The sequence below is a fragment of the Callithrix jacchus genome, chromosome 4 (genome assembly GCF_049354715.1).
Source record: "Callithrix jacchus isolate 240 chromosome 4, calJac240_pri, whole genome shotgun sequence".
NCBI classification, from domain to species: Eukaryota; Metazoa; Chordata; class Mammalia; order Primates; family Cebidae; genus Callithrix; species Callithrix jacchus.
The window spans coordinates 154,073,174-154,097,052 of NC_133505.1; the positions used below are offsets into that span (position 1 = coordinate 154,073,174).

At 35.4% G+C, this 23,879-nt stretch overlaps 1 protein-coding gene across 13 annotated transcripts in view; it reads left to right on the top strand.

Moving 5' to 3' along the window:
* STXBP5 (syntaxin binding protein 5) overlaps positions 1-23,879 on the top strand; it is a 179,612-nt gene that overhangs the window by 85,396 nt on the left and 70,337 nt on the right. For all 13 annotated transcript variants that reach the window (XR_013534617.1, XR_013534616.1, XR_004742141.3 and 10 more), the window contains exons 10-15: positions 17,422-17,576; positions 18,708-18,780; positions 21,172-21,319; positions 21,538-21,605; positions 21,874-21,914; positions 23,083-23,303. Coding sequence is in view for 8 of the 13 variants with exons in the window: in XM_078370267.1 (XP_078226393.1) it covers positions 17,422-17,576; positions 18,708-18,780; positions 21,172-21,319; positions 21,538-21,605; positions 21,874-21,914; positions 23,083-23,303 (706 nt within the window). In the remaining 5 variants the exon portion in view is untranslated. The remainder of the gene's footprint in view (positions 1-17,421; positions 17,577-18,707; positions 18,781-21,171; positions 21,320-21,537; positions 21,606-21,873; positions 21,915-23,082; positions 23,304-23,879) is intronic.

Sequence of the window (23,879 nt, forward strand, 5' to 3'; positions counted from 1 at the left end):
CATCCTTTATTGTGTGACTTGTAGCACAGTTATCTGACTTCTTTGTGCTCCAGTGTCTTTACTTATGACATAGATGGATAAAATGTCAGACATTAGTTGTGATTAATTGAGATGATAATATATGTAAAACATTTCAAGCAATGCCTGGTACATAGTAAACTCTATAAATAATTGAGAAACCATTTTTTTTAAAGGAAATCCCCTGCTACTGACTGATTTTTATTTTTTACATTTGTCCTATGGCAAAGGAATTAAAATAGGAAAATCATGATACAAATAAAAACAGGAAGGAAACCAGAAAAAAAATCTATGATTATAATATAAAATGAATTGAGTTGGCTAAATATTCAAATTAATAGTGACTAATTATATTCTGTTCTTATCTAGTCATTTTAACAAATATTGATTGGCAACAAAGGCAACAGTTCAGCGAAGTTTTTTTTCCTCTGTGTTTCACCTCTTCCAGTTTTTACTCCTAAATAATGTAAATATTTATGAGTTCAGATTTCTTCAAGATGGCAGTAATACTTTTCCTTTCATAAAATTAGAAATGAAAATTTATAATTACAGTTATCCACTGCCTAACAGTGTCATGATCAGTGGTGGACTATATATACTCTAACGGTCCCAATAAATTATACCTTATTTTACTGTACCTCTTCTGTTTATATACACAAATGCTAGCATTATATTACAGTTGCTTACAATACTTAGTACAGTGGTATGCTACACAGGTTTATAACTTAGGAGTAATAGTCTATACAATATAGCCTAGATATGTAATATATCATCTAGATTTGTGTAAGTCACACTCTGATGTCCATACAATGACAAAATTGTCCATGATGCATTCCTCAGAATGTATCCTTTTTCATTAAATGACATAGGTATACTGTTAAGTAGATCAATAGGATCACTGTTTTCTTAGAGTGTTCTCTAGTTTCTCAATTTCTTTGTCGCCTAACATGGGAAATTCCGTAAATTAAACATATTCTTTTTTTTTTTTTCTCTCAGTTACTGGTCTCTTTCCTTGAAAAAGCTTTCCACATTCTAATGTTCAGCCAAAATAGAGAACTGTGCTACCCACTTCCACCTAGAGCAGAATTAGCCTCTATTCATTAAGCTGGGCAGTGTTCATCTTTTTCCTGTTCCTATCAGGTATCATAAGCAGATGCCAACAGAATGTGTTGTACAGTTCCTGTTGGCAAGTTACCAAATTTTATAAAAAGCCATCCTTTTATTCTCAGGGTCTTCTACATTTTCTTCTCTTTGCCTAGAAATAATTTGAGTTGGATTCCCTATTATCCTTTGTGGCTCAGCAAAATTATGCAACCTTAAATATATTCTAGCCTCATTGGCCAGATTAGGTCCTCCAATAATATATTGTCAAAGCATGCAGTACTTTTTCTTTCTGCAACCTATACATGTCATTAGTAATGAGATTATTTATTGAATGTATGTCACCCCCATTAAACATCCACCTCAGTGAAAGCCTGAGAGGTATCTGTCTCCCTTGTAATTGTTCAGCTCCTAGCATAGTGGTGCTGAATGTGAAGAAGATCGGCATGTGTGCTGAAAAGATAGTGATAAAGGGTTAACTGTTAAAAATGCTTAGTTTAACTCTGAGGCAAAGGCAAATTCTGACAAAAAATGGAATTGAGGTATTACATAGCTTTATTTTTTGATAAATAAAACAAATAAAACCTGGATCTGGAGAAACCAGATTTTTCTCTTGCATAGGGTAATAAACATTTTGACAGCAGTTTTATTAAGGACATGGAGCCAGTTCTTCCTTAATAAGTCAGAAGTTAAATGTTGAGTCAATTTCATTGAAGTTGTTTCTTTGAGAAACTAATGTGAATCAGATGCAAAGTTCTGTGGTGAATGGCAGTTAGCACAGTACTGTGTGAACTCTGGAGTCAGACTACCCGGGTCTGAATCCCACCTCAGGTGTTCACTCATTGTGTAATCTTTGGCAAACCAAAAAAGCCTTCTCTGCCTGGTGTTTTATCTGTAAAATGCAAATAATAATATTGTCTACTTCACTGAGTTGTTAAAAAAACTAGATAAATATATAAAGCACTTGTAACATGTTTGTTGTAGTGGTCTCACATGCACCACTGGTATATGTCTCACACTTACTGGTTGTCTCAGATGTTTGATTACCTCCGACAAATGCCTACAGTGTTTGTTCACTTACCGAGCTTCCACAAAGCAAGTGTACAAGGGGCAAGGTTAACTGACTTTTATAACTGAAGAATGTAATACTCCTTCCTAAATTGAGAATCATATTTGAGAAAGAAAGGCTGTGATTTAGTGCAGTGATTTTAAAAAATATCTTTTAGCCCTTTTTGATGTCAGAAAAAATCACATATGATGTATCATTAGTCGGTTGAGAAAATAATTTTGCAGTTGTGACTATCAGTTTCTGACTTATAAACTAGAATAGGAAATAGAAAACACTGCATGTTTTAAGGGTAAGTATTGATTCATGAAACTTTTATTGAATAGTATATATTTGTCTGTATACTGGATCATGAAGTAAAATGCACTTCTTCCTGTGGGTCATGATTAAAATATTTGAAAGTCCCTGATTTAGTAGAAATAATTGACGATTTGGATTATTAGACTGGGGTCCAAATCCAAGTTCTGCCACTTACTAACTCTGTTATCTTTGGTAAGTTTCTTAACCTCACTGATCTTTTCTCCTTACCTTAGTAAACAGAGACAATAATTCCTACTTTATTAAATTTTTCATGAAGGACTAAATGAAATAATATATGTCTGGCACATTATAGGTGTTTGATAAACTCTAGTTCCTTTCACCCTACTTCTACGGTTTTCTTTTCATTTGTAGACTGTATAAGAAGGTGTCATGGGGCCAGATTTTCAACAAGAAACAGCTTTGGATGGGTTCAAATAGGTTCTCAGATGAACACTAAGGTTTTGAGCTACAGAACATCAGAAAAGTTTGTTTTCCTTAAAAATGATCACCATTCAAATAATTGTCAGCTTTGGGAAAAGCATCTCTTTATTATGCAAGCTAAAAGGGAAGATTGGGTCCTTGAGCAAGATGGCTGACTAGAGGTGCCTGTTGCTAATCACCATCCCTCTCCCACACTCACACACAAAAAGACCAAAAAGAACAAGCAACTAAAATTTGACTAGAGCCTCTGAAGGAAAGTGTTGAAGTGCAGAAAGGGAGTGGCCAGTTCCCTGTGGAGTAGGGCAACCCAGGATGACAGCACACATGGAGAGCAAAACTCCCTAATTCTGCTGCCCTGTCTCCCCTATGGAGATCAACTTTGAGCCAGGAAGCGCTTTTCCTTGTTGGAAAAATGTAAGCCATAGGCCCCCAACAGTTTCCATTACCACTGCAGGCACATGTGGTCCTTCTCTGGTTGAATTCTACAGTCCTCATAGGCCCTGATCCCAGTTTGTAGAGCTTCAAGAAATTTTCATGAAGCTGCATTGCACCAGAGAATGAGCAATATGCGTACCCTCACCATCCTATGACCCAAGCTGCTATGGTATGGTGCCATTTTGAAACTACAGCTAGTGCTTGAGTGCTGTCTGCTCAGGGGACCAATAGCCACTTCATTTCTACACTCTTGAGGCTGTACTATCATTCCACCATGCTCACATGGGCAACTACAATGCCATGATCCCAGTTGCTCAGAGCCTGTGGCCAGAAACAGTTGTGGCTCTGGTGCCCACATCTATGTAGCATGCTGCCTCCAAAAAAAAACAGGTGATCCTGTAAAATGGGAGAGGCAACCTGGGGCTGGCTGCAGCACTGCATGTCCTTACTCCTTCCTGGAAAAACAGTCCGGTAGACCCTCACCTGGCAGATCAGCACCTGAGCCAGTTGAACTGCCATGAGCCTGTGCCTTCGGTAGGAATAAAAAGCTCAGCAAACCTGCCTTCATTAAGTTCACCCCCAAGGCAACCTGAAAATCAGCCCATCAAGCCCAAACCTGGTTAAAGTGTACCACTGTTGCCACAGATGTGTACAGCCTAAGCCACTGAGGCACTCACAGACATTGCTGACATGGATTGCAGCTGAAGAAATTACATGGAGACTACACAGTGCCTCCACCCAGAACCAAAGCCAACACACCTTGCCCAACTAACATTACAGCCAGTACAATAGAAACAATCACCAGCGACTATTATGAACAATTACATATCAACAAATTGAGTAATCTAAAAAAAAGAGTATATAAATTTCTGGGCACATACAGCCTACCAAGATTGACTTAGGAACAAAATGGAAAATGTGAACAGACCAATAACAAGTGAGGGAATTGAATCAGTAATAAAGCCCAGATCTGGACAGACTCAGTGCTGAGTTTTACCAGACATACAAAGAATAATATCAGTCCACCTCAAACTGTTTCAAAAAATTGATTGAAGAGGAGAGAATTCTCCTTAACTCATTCTGTGAGGCCAGCATCACAATGATACTGAAGCTCAGTAACAGACAACAAAAAAAGAAAACTACCAACAACAGTACCTCTGATGAACATAGATGCAAAAATTTCTAACAAAATACTAGCAAACTGAATTAAACAGTACATTTAAAAGATCACACACTACAATCAAGTGGGAGTCATCCTAGGGAATTACTTGTGCACTTACACCAGTTCTAGCCAACATAGTACTGGAAGTCCTAGCCAGAGCAATTAGGCAAGACAAACTCATCCAGAATGTAAAGGAGAGAGTCAAATTATCCCTCTTTGCAAACAGAATAACATTGTATATATAGACAATCTTGAAGACACTACTGAAAAACTGTTAAAACTTATAAGTGAATATAGTAAAGTTGCAGGATAGAAAAATCAATGTTCAATAATCAGTAACATTTCTGTATGCTAATAGTGAACTATCTGAAAAAGAAGTCAAGATAATAATTCCATTTACAATAGCTACTGAAAAAAGATAGGATTAAATTTAACAAAGGAAGTAAAAGATCTCTACTGAAAACTATAAAACATTGAGGAAAGAAATTTAAGTGCACAAATGAGAGTGTATCTCTTTTTCATGGACTGGAAGAATTTATATTGTTAAAATGTCCAAACTACCTAAAGTAAGCTATAGATTCCATGTAATTCCTATGTAAAACCAATGACATTGTTCACAAAAATAGAAAAAAGGATTCTAAAATTTATATGAAACCATAAAAGATTTTAAATAGTGAAAGTAATATTTATCCAAACAAGTAAATACAAAACACAGAGCAGAAGACATTACACTACCAACTTCAAAATATAGTACAAAGCCATAGTAATCAAAACAGCATGGTATTAGCATAAAAAGAGATACATAGACCAATGGAGTAGAATAGAGAGCCCAGAAATTAATCTCTGTATCTGTAGCCAGCTGATTTCCAACAAAGATACGAATAACAAAAATTAGGGGAAGGACATTCTTTTCAATAAATGGTGCTGGGAAAATAGGATATCCACATGTGTAAGACTGAAACTACACCCCTGTCTTTCATCATACACAAAAATCTGCTAAAAAATTTGTTAAAAACTTAAATGTAAGACCTGAAACTATGAAACTATTGGAAGAGTACATGGGAAATACTTCATGACATGGGCATGGATTTTTTTGGATAGGACCTCAAAAGTGCAGGCAACAAAAGCCAAAATAGACAAATGAATTACATCAAATTAAAAAGATTCTTCAGCACAAAGGAAACAATCAACAAAGTAAAAATACAGTCTACAGAATGGGAGAAAATATTTGTGAACTATACATCTAGCTAAAGATTAATTACAGAATATATAAGGAACACAGTTCAATAGCCAAAATAAAATCTGATTAAAAAATGGACAGAAAACCTTTAATATACATTCCTCAAAAGAAACACAAATGACCAACCAGGCATATGAAAAAATGTTCAACATCTCTAATCATCAGAGAAATACAAATAATACCATGATAAGATATAACCTCCCTTCAGTTAGAATGCCAGCTGTCAAAGAAGACAAACAATAAGTGTTAGCATGTGCAAAAACGGGAACTCACACATATAGTTGGTGGAATGTAAATTAGTACAGCCATTATGGAAAATCATATGGAGGTTCCTCAAAAAGTTATAAATAAAACTACCATATGATCCAGCAATCTCGTTACTTGATAGATATCTGAGGGAAATGAAATCAGTATGTTGAAGCAATAGCTGTACTCCCATAATCCTTTTGTGATCATGCCACTTGGTCTTCCATCTGTTAAGAAAAAGTTGACAGATATTTGTATGTAATTTCATCTAATGGGTTTTGAGTCTATGCACTTTTACAGTTTGAAGTGCCTCATCAGTTAACCTTACTCTTTTTCATGTTACTTTTAGTATGTCAGTCAAAAAGTTTTAAGCTTAGTTGATTTTTATTTTGTTACTATCTTCAGAAATAGTCATTCTACAACTCACCCCAGATTTATCTATAGTATCTTTATTCTCTCAAAACTAGAATATTTTCTCCCAGTCTTAATCCCCAGAACTGACACCTACGATAAACTACCATTTGCTGTATTGTTTTTAAGATAACATTTTGACCTGTATTTGCTTAGCACAATTCTGATGTCTTCTCCCTACACTGTATAATAAATTAGTGAATAATTCTACCTGCAATATAGTGGTCAAATACAGGGAACAATCAAGCCAGCTCACATAGTGAGATTACCACACTACTTTGTATTCTCAAGAAAGGTGACTATTATAGCTTTGTGTTACAATCTCATATTGCCAGAAAATTATGTCTACTAGATTGATAACTCTGTCTTTTGACATTAGAACACCTCTTTTAGTAGCTGTGTAAGTATATGCCCAAGATTGTGCTCATCCATGACGTCTATCAATTTCAAGTGCTAAAATCCTTGCCCCTCTATTTTTAGGCTATTCCCTATATTTGTTTTTTAATTCATCACTGTTGAATTTAAACTGATATTACATATATAATGAAACCTACTGTTATACAAATCCATTTTTATATCATTGACAGGGTTTTCTTAACTTTGAAAGTTGACATTTCATTAAGTTGGTCTTCGACCTCTGATATCCTTTCTTCTGCTTGAAGACCAACTTAATGAAATAAAACGACAAGACAAGAATAGAGAAAAAAGGATGAAAAGGAATGAGCAAAGTCTCTAAGAAATATGGGACTATGTGAAAAGACCCAATCTACGTTTGATTGGTGTACCTGAATGTGATGGAGAGAATGAATCCAAGCTGGAAAATACTTTTCAGGATATTATCCAGGAAAATTTTCCCAATCTAGCAAAGCAGGACACTATTCAACCCCAGGTAATACAGAGAACACCACAAAGATATTCCTCAAGAAGAGCAACCCCAAGGCACATAATCATTAGATTCACCAGGATCGAAACGAAGGAGAAAATACTAAGGGCAGCCAGAGAGAAAGGCCAGGTAACCCATAAAGGGAAGCCTATTAGACTTACAGCAGATCTCTCAGCGGAAACCCTACAAGCCAGAAGAGAATGGGGGCCAATTTTCAACATACTTGAAGAACAGAACTTTCAGCCTAGAATCTCATATCCTGCCAAACTAAGCTTCACAACTGAAGGAAAAATAAAATCTTTTATGAACAAGCAAGTACTCAGAGATTTTATTACCACCAGGCCTGCTTTACAAGAACTTCTGAAAGAAGCATTATACATAGAAAGGAACAACCAGTATGAGCCTTTCTAAAAATATACCAAAAAAGAGCATCAACATAAAGAAGAATTTACATCAATGAATGGATAAAATAGCCAGCTAACATCAAATGGCAGTAACCCTAAATTTAAATCGACTAAATCCCCCAATCACAAGATACAGCCAAAACCTAACGGTATATCCAAAGATACACAAAGACTCAAAACAAAGGGTTGGAGAAAAATTTACCAACCAAATGGAGAGCAAAAATAAATAAATAAAAAGCAAGAGTTGCAATTCTCACATGTGATAAAATAGATTTCAAAGCAACAAAGATACAGTGGTAAAAGGATCAATGCAACAAAAGAGATCTTAATACCCAGATACATAAGACCCATAACGAGATTTAGACTCAATGAGACAGAAAATTAATGAGGATATCTAGGACTTCAACTTAGATCCGTAACAAGTAAACTCAATAAATATTTATAGAGTTCTCCATTTTAAATACACAAAATATTGCTTGGCCATTATTAATACCCATTTTTAGAATGAAGCAATATTCCTGTTCTCTCTCCCTCTTTTTCTTCCTCTTTCTTCCTCTCCTTTTTTTACTTTTCAACATCCTAGTTCCTCACCTCTACTCAATACATTCCTCTGAACACCTGATTCCTTGTGATTCTCCCGTCCCCCTGAAAAAAAAAAAAAGACGTTTTTAATACCTATTTCTAGATTGCACTCCAGCCCGGGCAATAGAGCAAGACTCCTGTTCTCTCTCCCCCTTTCTCGTTTTTTCTTTCTTTCTTTCAAAAAAAATTAAAGAAGAAGAAGGTATTATCCTTGTTTTTGATGCCTAGAATCATTATGTGTCAATTAGACCTAAAAAAAAAGAAAGTTGACATATAATAAGCCCTTGAAATAGGGCTTATTACTTACTACTGTGACCAGTAGTAATTACTAAATGGATGTGATATTGCTTGAATATAAGAAAAAGGAAAAAGGAGCACCTACAATATAGTTTTCTGCCAACTGAGAACCCTTAAGAGTCAAAACTCCCAACACTGGTATTTTATCTTGAAAGACACCTAAATAAAAAGTGGGCCTAGGAACAGGTACACACATACAAAAAGAAAGCCAGCATAATATGAGATCATTTGGTTTGATAGTTTGGGGCTACAGAAAGATTGATGAGAATGATAATAGAAGGAAGGCAAGGAGATATATTGTAGGAAGGATTAATTTGTGAGAGTACCTTATTAGCATCATTTCAAACATGAGCCAGGATGTAGGGACGTTAAAAGAAAGAAAAACAAGACCAAGCAAGGTGGCTTGTGCCCGTAATCCCAGCACTTTGAGAGGTCAAGGTCAGTGAATCACGAGGTCAGGAGTTTGAGAGCAGCCTGGCCGGGAGGATGAAACCCAGTCTCAAGTAAAAATACAGAAATTAGCCAAGCATGGGATTACATGCACCTGTAATCCCAGTTACTCAGGAGGCTGAGGCAGGAGAATTGCTCTAACCCAGAAGGCAGAAGTTGCAGTGAGCCGAGATAGCTCCATAGCACCATTGCACTTTGCACTTTTTTTTTTTTTGAGACTTGCAGCAACAGAGCAAGTCTCAAAAAGAAGGAAGAAAGGAAGGAATGAGGGAGGGAGGGAGGGAAGGGAGGAAAAGATTGGTGGATTTACAAAGGAAAATGCATACTGGTGTATAACATGTATCTGGTGAGATACAGGTATCAATTATGTGTCATTAAGAGGAATAAGGTAGAGGTTTTCATTTTTAATTAAGGTAGGGAAGATCAGCATATGATAATATCAGAGAAGGAAAATGTGGCTTGAATCAGAGACTGAAAAGAAATAGGCAATAATTTTGAATAATATCAGAGTGAATCCAAAGTACAGATAGGAAAAGAAGATAGATTTCATAAATATTAAAGGGGTTGTCATATGATTATAAGTTCTTTCACAAAAATTTTTTCACCAGAAGCAAAGATCTTCAGATAAGGTTTTGGATCTTGAAGTGGAACATTGAAGTTGAGGAAGTAGATGACAAGTTTAAAAAGTGCAATAGGGCCAGGTACGGTGGCTCACCCTAGTAATTCCAGCACTCTGGGAGACCGAAATGGGTGAATCACGAGGTCAGGACATCTAAACCATCCTGGCCAACAGGGTGAAACCTCGTCTCTATTAAAAATACAAAAACTTAGCTGGGTGTGGTGGTATGCCTTGTAATCCCAGCTACTCAAGAGGCTGAGGCAGGATAATTGCTCAAACCAGGGAGGTGGAGTATGCAGTGAGCCGAGAGCATGCCACTACACTTCAGCCTGGCAATAGAGTCAGACTCTGTCTCCAATTAAAAAAAAAAAAAAAAAAAAAAGTGCAGTACAGGTTGAGTGTGCTGGCTTAGGATGGAGTGAAGCAGGAGCAAGAATTTTTTTATCTGTTCATTTCTCTGAGACTTTTATTCCAATACATATAAATTTTTACTATGTATATTCTTAGAAAATGTCTGTTTGGTATGTTTTCTTCTGTTATGTCTAAAGCATTACTAGTTTTTAATCAGCTTATGATTTAATAGTTTAAGAGCTGTGTAGTTTACTCAAGCATTTATTCTTTTGTTGAACATTTTTCTTTATTGATTTTATAATGTTTTTTGCATATTAAATAAAAATATAGGAGCGAGTATGCTTTCCTTTTTGATGTCATAGATAGTAGTAAAAATATTTTGTTGAGTTATTTTATTACAATGAATTTCCCGTGGTGAAATTTTGAAGGAAAGAGGTTTTCTATGGCTCTTGACAGATTGCCATATTGCTTTTTGAAAGTATATGTGTATACCTTAAAGAAGTGAGTATCAAATACACCAGTTTCATAGTTTTATCAGTATAGGATAATTTTTCTTTTATTTTGTCAGTTTAATACTGATAAGGTTTTGCTGTGTCTTTACTCAATCTCATCTTGAGTTGTAATTTCCATATTCCCCATGTGTAGAGGGAGGTATCCAGTGGAGGTAATTGAATCATGGGGGCAGTTTCTCGCATACTGTTCTCATGATAGTAAGTTCTCATGAGATCTGATGGTTTTATAAGAGGCTTCCCCCTTCGCTAGACTCTCTGCCATGCGAAGAAGGACATGTTTTCTTCTCCCTCCACCATGATGGTAAGTTTTCTGAGGCTTCCCCAGTCATGCTGAACTGTGAGTCAATTAAACCTCTTTTCGTTATAAGTTACTCAGCTTCAGATATGTCTTTATTAGCAGCACAAGAACTAATGAGTAAATTGGTACCAGGAGTGGGGCACTGCTGTAAAGCTATCCAAAAATGTGGAAGTGACTACGGAACTGGGTAACACACAGAGTCTAGAACAGTTTGAAGGGCTCAGAGGAAGACAGAAAGATGTGGTAAAGTTTGCAACTTCCTGGAGACTTGAAGGGTTCAGAAGAGAGAAGAATGTGGGAAAGTTTTGAACTTCCCAGAGATTTGTTGAATGGCTTTGACCAAAATGCTGAGAGTGATATGGACAATGATGTCCAGGCTGAGGTGGTCTCAGATGGAGCTGAGGGACTTGTTGGGTACTGGAGCAAAGGTGAGTCTTACTGTGCTTTAGCAAAGAGACTGGTGGCTTTTTACCCCTGTCCAAGAGATCTGTGGAACTTTAAACTTGAGAGAGATGATTTGGTATATCTGGTGGAAAAAATTTCTAAGCGGGAAAGTGTTCAAGAGGAAGCAGAGCATAAAGTTTGAAAATTTTGCAGTCTGATGACGCACTAGAAAAAAAAAACATTTTCTAGGAAGAAATTTAAGCCTACTACAGAAATTTGCATAAGTAACAAGGTGCTGAATGTTAATCACCAAGACCAAGGGATAAATCCTTCCAGGGCCAGTCCCTTCTATCACAGGCTGGATGCCTAGGAGGAAAAAAATAGTTTTGAGGGCCAGGCCCAAAGCCTTACTGCTTTGTGCAGTCCTAGAACTTGATGCCCTGTGTCCCAGTCATGGCTAAAAGGGGTCAACATAGAGCTCAGGCCATTGCTTCAGAGGGTGCACACCCCAGGCCTTGGTGGCTTACATGTGGTGGGTCTGCAAGTACACAAAAGTCAAGAATTGAGGTTTGGGAACCTCCACCTAGATTTCAGAGGGTATATAGAAATGCCTGTATTTCCAGGCAGAAGTTTGCTTCAAGGGTAGAGGCCTCATGGAGAACCTCTTCTAGAGTAGTGTGAAAGGTAAATGTGGAGTCAGAGCCCTGACACAGAGTCCCCACTGGGCCACTGCCTAGTAGAGTTGTTAGAAGAGGGCCACCATCCTCCAGACCCCAGAATGGTAGATCCACTGACAGCTTGCACCATACGCCTGGAAAAGCTGCAGACTCTCAACACTGACCCATAGCAGCCAAGAATGGTCTGTACCCTGCAGAGCCAGAGGGATGGAGCTGCTCAAGACCACAGGAACCCACCTCTTGCATCAGCATGACCTGGATATGAGACTTAAAGTCAAAGGAGATCATTTTAGAAATTTAAGGTTCAATGATTGCCCATTTGAATTTCGGACTTGTATGGGGCCTGTAGCCCCTTAATTTTGGCCAATTTCTCCCATTTGGAATGGGGCGTATTTACCCAATGCCTGTACTCCCATTGTATCTAGTTGAAGTTACGTGGTTTCATATTGAATCCAGAATGTGAGGGGGTATGAGGTTTGCATTGAGATCCTCAGTAACATTCTCACATTCCCCCCACAAAGCCGCAGTGACAGAATAGGCCGAGTAATAGTATGAGAAGTCTCAACTTGTGTGCTAGGCTTAGTGTTGCTCAAATTATGGCTTTAAAGAGTTCCTTTGTGCTAAATGATCTGAGACAAGATAAGTACAGAAATCAAGAGTGAACGTAGAAACTGGAATGCCACTTGACATTGTTGCAACATTTACGTGCACATTCATAGTTTGTGTTTGTTTGTTCGTTTTACAAAAGCATAGCTTTTCAACAAATTAAAAAAATATTGAATAGTTTTGACCACAGTTCGTAAAGCGGTGTTCAAGACAACAAGTATTTAGGCAAGTGCTTCAAAGTCATCTTCTGATATTTTCAATTTTATTTCTGTTTTCTTCTCAGCCCTTATTTTAAAGAGATAGATTTTTGAAAATGTTGTTTTGGATTATTTCATTTCAATTTGATAATTTAAAAAACTTAGTAGGAAAAAATGCATTAATAGTTTTGAGTGTCCTTTACAAGTTTATTACTCTAACAATTTATGCACATGCACCTATTTTAATTGACATGTAATCTGTAAAACTAAACTTTTAATTTTTATTTTCTATGAAAAATAATACGTAATAGGAAAGTATGAAATTAGACTATTCAAATTAGTTTATAATTTGAGTTAAGACTTTTAGGAATATGATATGGGGTCTTGTTAAATCAGTAATTATTTATTCATTCCGTAAATATGTATGTCTTTGAACTTTCTGCCAAGCACTAGGAATAGAGTGGTAAAGTTTAGGTATTAGTTAGCAGGTAGCTCTCAAGAGCTAAGGTATAATGCTGTTTACCAAATATATAGTTACTAGGTGTTCCCTCTAAAATGGAATTGTACATTTTCATTTTAAAAAAAAATTGTTGAGCATTTGGTAAAATCAGTAATGAGGACAATTAGTAATGTAGACAGTGTGATATGAGATTGACTATTTAGAGCTTAAATCCTAATTTTTAAAATACATGGAGATAGTGAATAATACAGGTAATAATTATGCAAACAGTTATCACAATAGCACAACAATTAAACTTCACCCTGCTGTAGGTATGTTCCCCAAATCTTGGCATGTGTGGGAAGCATCTGAAATGCTGGACCCCATGCTACAGCATTTCCAAACCATTAAGTCTGGTGAGGCCGTGATCAGCTCAGCTGTAGGATTAGAGATATTTTAAATATTTCTCTGACAAACACCTTGCGGTAACTAGCTAAGGTTTGGGGGCTGCAGAGGTAAAACATGCAGAGGGAAAGCAGATAAACAATGACAGTGAAGTGTGGTAATGCTGAGTAGAGGTATGCAGAAGGTATCTAGGAACATGGAGGGGGCTTCCAACTGTCAGGGTGGGCAGGCTGGGAAAGGTTTCTCTGAGGAGATGATGATGATTAGAATGAGTTTTGAAGGAGGAACAGGAACTGACTAAACGGAAAATGAGGGAAAGAACATCTCTCAGTGGACAACTCATCTGAATGCTATTGTACAAAAGTAGTTGTGGAAATGAAAAGGAGGAGACGGATTCTAGAGATCCTAATGGAGTAAACAGGATGCATCTGCAGGATTTGGAGTCTTTTCTCCCATTACCATGTTCTGCCTTACTCACTGTGCTGCCGCCTCACTGGCCTTTTAGTTCTCAGATACACCCAGCTCCTTTCTGACTTCAGTTCTTTGCAGTGGCTGTTCCTGCTGGCTAGAGTGGACCTCATTCTTCCACAAACCTAGTTCTTTGAATGGCTGGCTCCTTTTTGTTCAGGTCCCAGCCCATCTGCCATCCCTTCTGGGGCCTGTCCTCACCATGCGATCTCATGTTGCTCCTGTGGCCCTGCCTGCCACATAGCCTTGTGTTGATCTTCATAGTATTATTACCTGTCATAGTGTATTGTCTGGCTAGACTAGACATAGGAGCATTGTTTTATTCCCTGAAACACAGGTGCTCAAAAATATTTCAGCAAAGGAAAAGGTAGTATTATGGATCTGAGTTTAGCAAATCAGTTATACAAGTGACTTTTTGGATAGAAGTGGCACATTGAAATGAAGACAACATCATACGGAAACACAGCTTCAGCTGAACCTATTGTTAAGGCAGGCCTGGGAAGGTGATCATTGGCAGAAAGCATGTGTACTCCATCAAGGGTCTAGTTTGTTAAAAAATCTAATCAAACGATAAGGCTTCCAGACTGACAACTTTCTAACCTGGCTATCTTCCAAAATGAGAAGGGTCTGGGTTAACACTCAATATAATTAAAAGGGGTACTACTAAGATTCTAATTAAAGTAATAGAATAAAAACTATTATCTCTAGACCTTCTTATAACATCAAACAGCTTACCTTTTATTTTTTAAAAGAAAAATATTCTTCACCTCTGTAATTCATGTTACCTAGAAAAAATTTAGATCCCTAGAACTTTTCATAAAATTTCAAATGCCTACAAAAACTGAAAATTCATAATTTTTGCTGTGTAGTGCTAAAATATTGAACTTTATTTTATCATTGTATTCATGATGGATTTTTTTAAAACGATCATTAATATTTATGCTTCAAGGTGGGGACATTATAAGGAAAAAGATATGATCTGTGAAGTATCACAGGTTGAATGGTTCTTGTCTGGCAGTCAGGTAGTTTTAAAGAGACAGCACATAAAATAGCACAAGTAAAGTAGATTTGGCAAACATTTATTATTATGGAAAAAATTACCTTGGTGACAGGTCAGTTGGCATTTCTTTCGGACTCTTTCTCTTTTGTAAATATATGTATATATTTTTTTTCTCTTAAGTTTAGAAAATAAGTACAGGCAGCTTACTACTTGCTTTCTGAGGATAAACCTAGGTAGCTACCATAGTGTCAAGATTGTATAAACTGGTCACCTACACAGTTTGATCTTCTTGGGTGCTTTTTGGACATTTTATTCTGTAACGTACAGCTATAATCTCTCTTCATTGTTCTGACGTTAATACAGTTTTTAAAAAAATTGGTTATATTTAAAAGAATACTTATCAGCTGTTCTAGAAATATTACATATAGAATACTTGGCTCAAGTCTCCAAATCTGTAAATTTAACAAGGATTAGTTACCCATAGGTCCCTTCATCCCTGTCCTTGGATTATTTTAATTCAGTTGCATATTGTATCTCAAGATACAGAAGAGAGGAGATATATTATTATGTTTATTCATTGTATGTGATAAAAAGTGGAAGAAAATTAAATATACTTTCCTGAGCACAGTCATAATAATCACAGTATGCTGAGAGGTTGAAACACTGAATATATGGGTATGATTCTACTTAGAATAACATTTTAAGCTCCCTAACTGCAATTTAGCTAGATAAACGTTACCCAAATCAATCAGTGGTAAAAAAATAAATGACAGTAGTGAATGATTAGTGCAATACACATTTCTATTCATTCATTCCTTTGAAAAAATATTAGTTCCTACCTACTATGTGGCAGGTACTGTTCCAGGCACTGTTGTGGATACAGCAATGAACAAAACACACAAAACCACTGCCCTCATAAAGCGTACATTTTAATGAGAAAAACGGTAAGCAAAATAAATCTGTGTAGTGATTACTACTGTGGAAAAAATAAAGCACAGAAGGATACATAAGGGTGTAGTTTTATAAAAGTATTATATACACAAGTACATACATGTATTGCATTGATATTTATATTTACTTACGAATTACATACCAGTATGATTACCAGTCCAATTAAATTTACATGAAGTTGATGTACTCTTGTTTTAGATAAAAATAAGTATAATTTAGTGGTTTTAATGGGTTTTGTTTCTCACACACCCTGAAGGGAAATTTTCATAATGGATGAAAATTACAATTTGATGATATCATAGTAATAGGTAACTCTTACTATGAGCCAGGCACTGTCCAGTTTAAAAATTGCCTGAGATTAGATACTTATCACTGTATATTCATTTTATACACATAGAAGCTAGGGACTTAGAGGGAAGCAACTTGCCAAAAATTATACAGAAATTAAGCCAGAGCTAAGATTTAAATGCAGGTGGTTTAGTTCCAGAACTGGCACTTTAACCATTAGATATTATTACATATGGCTTGTAGAAGATGTGAAGACTAAAAATTCAATAAATGGAAAAGAAGGAAGTAACATTATGAATAATGAGTGAGGAGGAAGATAGATACACTGGCCTTAGATTAAGCATTTAAAAACTAAGAAATCATAAATGGAGATATTTAAGAAATAATATACATAAAATTTAAATCATCTGTATAATTTATCATAAATAACTTCACTACCAGTAAATGGAAAGAAAAGTCAAATGCATGGAAATATACCCAGACTATAATATATGAAAAAAAGCATATATTAATAGTTTAAAAAATGGGTCTAGTTAAATAATTTAGATTTAATAATGACTAATAGGGAGAGTGGGAAAATTAGATATAACAGAATTATAAGGCTAATTAGAATTATCGGGCTGGCAACTGATATATGTATGTATGGGAGCTATGGTTTGAGAGTGTGTCAGCCAAGGTTCTAGAAGAAATTAAGGCATACAGGAAATGATTTGAGGGTCTCTTACAGTTCTTTCCACAGTGATTTGTATTGAGTACAATTCTTGATGCACCCTTGAGAACTTAATTCGTTATATACAATGCCCTCAAGGCATTAAGATTCTCTGTGGGAACTTCTGTTGAGAAGGCCTGGTTAGGATTGGAAGTCAAAGCAATACATTCAAGAGACTTTATTCAGCAGAAACCCAGAGAGAATTTTATGAAAATTCTATTTAAGAGATAAAAAGTTTTAGGGATCAAAGGGTGGTATGAAAGTCAAATGTAGGCAGTGTTTATTTTTATTGTAGATGAATTTTCAATAATTCACTTGGGTCTTACCTAATCCAAGTAAAAATTCCACATGAGAATTAAATTATATGATGTGTAAAAATGTTAGAATTTAAGATTATGTTATTTCACTAAATTAAAAAATTACAATGTAGCAAAAAAATTTACTATGCTATTAATAATCTCAACATGTATTTTATTTCCAGGGAGCCTTTTATTATTTTATCAGGAGGTTTGTCATATGATACTGTAGGAAGAAGACCTTGCTTAACAGTGATGCATGGGAAAAGCACTGCTGTGCTAGAAATGGACTATTCAATTGTTGATTTTCTAACGCTATGTGAAACACCATACCCAAATGGTAAGCTTTGCAACCTTAGAGCTCATTCTCTATGGATAGCTGATAGTTAAAAAAAAAAAAAAAAGAAAGACCTATGTTGTTTAAGTAAAACTACTTATCCTGTTATGCTAACTATTCTGCAGAAGAGATGCTGCACATTTTAAAATTCTGTTAAGATAGTAATGCGTTAGTGACTATTCTCCATAGAAGCAGAACTTACAGAAGAGTGAGACTGGTTGATTGATTTTAAGGAATTGGCTTACAGTACTGCAGGACTGGAAGTCTGAAACCTATAGGGCAGGACAGCGACAGCAGGATGGAAATTCAGGAAAGCATTTGTGTTGCAGTCTTGAGTCTGAAATCTATAGATTGAAATTTCAGACATGGCTTCTGTGTTGCAATCTTGAGGCAAAATTGTCTTTTTTTAGGAAACCTCAGTTTGTGTTTTTAAGACGTTAATCTGATTGGATGAGGCCCATTTATTCAGAGGGTAATCTGCTTGCCTCAGAATCTACTGATTTAAATGTTAATCACATCTAATGCATACATACATACATATATATTTTTTTATTTTCACAGCAAATGTCTAGACTGGTATTTGACCAAACAGCTGGGGCCACTTATATCATAGACAAGTTGACACATAAAATTAACCACCACAGCTAGCTTATATAATTCAAGAAGAATTTGAATCTGAACCTTTTTTTTACTTCAATTGAAATTCATTGAAGTGTAATGATATAGCGTATTTTATAGTTCACAGTCACATATGAAACATCCAAGAAATTATTGTGTTATAGTAGAACTGGAACTCTTTTTGGTTCCTATGAGATTAAATAATTATAATTGTTGTTATGTGTATTATTCAGATTTAAATTTTAGTTTTGTTATGTCCAGCTTTGAAATTTGCAATACCATAGAAATTTCTGTCTTACTCATTTTTACGATAGTAAAATAATTTTGAGAGGATTATTAAATATATTTCATATAACTTACTGTCCTTAACATGCATGAAGTATCATAGGATCAGAATGTTAAATATGGAAGAGAATGAAATAAAATAAAATCAAGCAAAAAACATTTATCTAATTTGCTGCCCACTTGTATTTGCAACTTTAGAGCAATCATTCATGCATTGTTGTCAAATTCCAGATTTTCAAGAACCATATGCTGTGGTTGTTCTTCTAGAAAAGGATTTAGTACTTATAGACCTTGCACAAAATGGGTAAGAAATAAAATTTGGTGAGTGATTCAATGAGTATGTGGTTGATTAAAGATCCCTTTTATCATAGCATTAGCTATTTCATTTCTATGAAAACTCTACATTTATTTTTATAACCTTGACCTCTTTTGAGAGCTCCAGACTCACATATCTACTTACTTGTCAAATTTCTCTATTATGTTGAATCTCATAACATTTTCATTTTTAGGTAAAAATTTGTTTTATTTCTGAAATTTCATGTGATTCAGGCTGACACTTAGATATCCTGGGTCCACACAAAATCAGCATGTCAAAAATTAATCCCATCGCTATTTACCTCCAAAATAAGCTATTTTAGTCTTTCTGCCTCCACTCACTCTCTGTTGCAATGTTTATGCATTCCACTGCCAGATTCATTTTACACACAGCTCCAATCTTGTACTGTCCTCTTTATACCGTGGTTCAATATTGTTTTTTGATTTAAAAACAGCTGCCACTCCAAACAGTAGGAATTCAGGGTTTCTTTCCAACCTGTTCTCTCACTGTCTTCTCACAAGTGTCTTATTCCCTAGGAAGACAGAACTATGTGTTCAACAGACATTTTACTTCCATTTCTTCTCCTATGTAATTCCCAATACCTGAAACACTCTAGTTGTTTCACAGCTGTTAAAAATCTACATAACTTTCAAAGTCAAGCTTCTTATCTTTTTTATGTCTTTTGCTATCCTCTGTTTACCAGATATATTATATCTGATCTGTAACTTGCCACTATAGCTTCTTTATAACTTTTCATGGTATTTGCCATATTCTGCTTTTTGGATCGTAGATGATAATGTTTACTTATAAATTATTTGAATGGAATCACATTGCATTACTTATTTTTATCTTCGGAGAAATATCATTAAGTATGTTTTTTAATTGAGTTTACCCATTCAGTATTTCAGTGTTTCTCAATCAAGGGTGATTTTTGCATCCCCCGCCCCCGCCCCTGCGCTCCTCCTGTCCAGGGAATATATGGTGATGTCCGAGGAAACCTTTTCAGTGTGTTTGAGGGTGTTGCTACTGGCATGTAGTGGGTAGAAGACAGATGATGATGTAAAACATCCACAATGCATTGGACAGTGCTCCACAGTAAAACATTATCTGGTGCAAAATGTGAATAGTACTGAGGTTGGGAGACCCTGAAGTAGATGAACAGTATTACGACATACCTGATGTTTAGCAAATCTTGCATTTACTTCAGCTTAGCACTTGCTACTTGTACTAATCAATTGTGAGGGTTTTTTTTTTCCTTTGTAAAATAACAAGATCTCTTGAAAATATTATTTCTATATAATAGTCCTAGAATAAGTTATTCTTAATATGATTTTCTTTTATTTTTTTCCCCTTAGGCAAGTTTTTCAAATAATTGAGACTTTTCGCATGTGGTCTGTACTGAGATACATTTAAGTCAAAGAAAATACTATGCAAGTAACCTGTGACTAGGCATTTTATTTAGCAAAAGTATCAGTTAAATGTATGGTAATAACAGACTCACTGAGCTAAGGAAATGCTCTATAATGTAAAGAGAAGAATGTTGCTTGCCATTTCCTCATTTTATTAATGCATGTTGTTTGTGTTTTGTCCTGGAGGTGGGAGTGGTGATAGTTGGGTTCATTTTGCAGTTTATAAAGGACTTTTTGGCAAATTCTCTCTTCTGTTTTAAAAAAATTGTGAGTAGTAGACTGATTTTTGCAAATTAGCCACTTTGCACTATTTAAATTTTTTAGCCAGTTTCTGGTTTTCTAGACTATTTTCATTCTAAGGACTTTAAATGAAAAAAGAAATATCATTCAGTATTTAAATAGGATTCTACTTTAATTTCATGATTTTTAAAAGCATTTTGTCGCTTTATTTAATAAAATAACTTCATATGTGAAAAAAATTTAAGGTATAACGTTATTATAGATTATTACCAAAACAAGAGAATATTCTGAATTAAATATTGGACTAGGTATCATATTTATGGAGAGGAAAAGAAATGAAAGTTTATTAGCTCTGCTGATGTAAGGATGAGGTACCTGTTATTCCATCTGCCAGCAGGCATGCCTTTGACAAGTTGTTCTCTGTAAACCTTTGTTCTTCAGTGAAATGCCTACATCCTGAGTCTGGTGTAAGAAGTAAATGAGATCGATATACTTAAAGCACTTAGTGTATTGTATGGTATATGGTATGGAGTTGAAACTAGAGCCTTTGTGTTTACTATTCTAATTGAGCATCTTTTATTATAGAAGACTTCAATTATTAAATATATTTACAAACATTAATTTAATCTCTATGATAGAATGTAAGTTTTTTAAAGCTTTTATTTTTGTATTAATCTTATGGAATAATTCATTAAATTAATAAATACTTTTCTTCTTCCTGTTGTTAAAGATATCCTATATTTGAAAATCCCTACCCTTTGAGTATACATGAGTCCCCTGTTACATGTTGCGAATATTTTGCTGATTGTCCTGTGGACCTTATTCCCGCACTTTATTCTGTTGGAGCTAGACAGAAACGTCAAGGTTACAGCAAAAAGGTATTGAACATGAGTTTCAATATTTAATGTTACATTTTTTTATTTATTCTATATCACCTTGGAGTATTTGATAACATTGATACCATTTCTATAGAAAATATATTAATAATTATTTTTGCAAGCAAAATATGTTTTTCACTGGCTTATTTATACACACACATATGAAGGTACGTAGTACACTTGCAAGCTGCTTTATGCAATGATCTTTTTTTTTATAGGAATGGCCCATCAACGGAGGTAATTGGGGCTTGGGTGCTCAAAGTTACCCAGAAATAATTATTACAGGGTAAGTAAAAGCTTGTCTTCACCAATTAATTTATAATAGCTAAATATAATTAAGTAAGACTGTATACATGTTAACTTATTAGGCAGATAGAGCTTTCCCTTATGTCGTAATATAATAAGAAATAAATTATTCTTAAGAACCTGCCAGTTTACTCTGATTTTTTTTTTTACCTTTTTACTCATTTTGGTGACTTTTTAATAGCCATATCCATTTAAAGGAGAAAAAACTGTAATTTGGTTCATCACACTCTCAACCTTGCTTTTCATAGGCATGCTGATGGGTCACTTAAGTTTTGGGATGCTTCTGCAAGTAAGTATTTTTAATATTCATTATCTGTTATGTGTTACCCAATCACTGCTTTTATATATCCTGTTTATAATTGCTTTACCAGTATTTAATTTGAAATTTAGAGGTTATAAATTTAATGTTTGATTTATTAAGTACATGAATTTAGAATTTTTAATAAAGAGAGCATTAATATTAGTAAATCAAGAATAATTGGTGGACCGGGTGCAGTGGCTCATGCCTGTAATCCCAGCACTTTGGGAGGCCAAGGTGGGTGGATCATGAGGTCAGGAGTTCAAGACCATCCTGGCCAATATGGTGAAACCCCATCTCTAATAAAAATACAAAAATTAGCGAGGCGTGCTGGTGCATGCCTGTAATCCCAACTACTCCAGACGCTGAGGCAGAAGAATTGCTTGAACCTGGGCAGTGAAGATTGCAAGGAGCCAAAATCGTGCCACTGAATTCCAGCCTGGGTGACAAACTGAGACTTTGATGCCCCCCCAAAAAAAGAATAATTGGCAACACGAGTTTTCAAATTTTTTTTTTCAAAATTTCTTTAAACCTTCTCTTCCTAAGTCAGAGTTAGACGTGGGAAGGCGTTCCAAATCAACAAAAATTTGTAGAATAATTTTAATACCTGAGTCTAAACTTGTATCACCAAGGTTCACGTTGTCTTTGTGAAATAAATCTGGTGGTTACATAGTGGCAAAAAAGGAAATAATGCCTTTAATGATGAATGTTTGCAAAATACATATGGCAGGCATTCAGTGGGAATCCAGTTAACTCAGGATCTGTTGTGTTTCCTCATGTAGGGATGTTCAATTACATTGGTACTGTATCTTTTCCAGAGAACATAGGTAGAAAATCATTTTAGGAAGCAAACTGTGTTGTTTATTATTTTCATGTATTTACACATCGTTTTTCCAAAATGTTTGTATTACCCTTTTTTTTTAAGGTTATCCAAAATTCATTGTGATAATGGGTCTTTCTTCATGAATACAATGAGCACACCCTTGTTTGGTCAATGAGTACAAAGAATATATTATCTAAATGTATAATAGACTAATGTAGATTGAGAAATGAAAATATGGTATAAATATGGACCATTTTCCATATGTAATATGAGTGATTAAACGTTACCTTATATTTTGATCTTTTTATATTAGAACATATGTTATCTTTTTTCTAGTAACCCTGCAAGTATTATATAAACTAAAGACATCTAAAGTATTTGAAAAGTCAAGAAACAAAGATGAAAGGCCAAACACAGACATTGTAGATGAAGATCCATATGCCATTCAGATCATCTCCTGGTGTCCAGAAAGTAGAATGCTGTGCATAGCTGGAGTTTCAGCTCATGTCATTATTTATAGATTCAGCAAGCAGGAAGTAGTCACAGAAGTCATTCCGGTAATAAAATCTTAGCTATTTTCATGGTCAAATGTCTGACACTTTTCAATTTGTGGGTGATTTAGAAGAGCTTTTGCAGTCAGTTTTTTACAGAATTTTTGAAAATACCTTAGTATTTACATTATTATCTCTCTTTTGTAAAAAATAGCATTTTTTTGCAAATATTTTTACTGATTATTTAAATCCTTAAGTATAGTGTGTATTTCCTTTAAGGAAAGCTGATATGAATGTGAGTATACTCTAATTTGACATTAACATGAGTACCCTAAGTTCTAAAATCATAATGCACATTTGTGTGTGTATTCCCTGAGTCAAGAATATTTTCTTGGGCCGGACGTGGTGGCTCATGCCTCTAATTCCAGCACTTTGGGAGGCCGAGGCAGGTGGATCACGAGGTCAAGAGATTGAGACCATCCTGGTCAACATGGTGAAACCCCGTCTCTACTAAAAACACAAAAAAAATTAGCTGGGCGCAGTGGCGCGTGCCTGTAATCCCAGCTACTCAGGAGGCTGAGGCAGGAGAATTGCCTGAACCCAGGAGGCTGAGGTTGCGGTGAGCCAAGATTGTGCCATTGC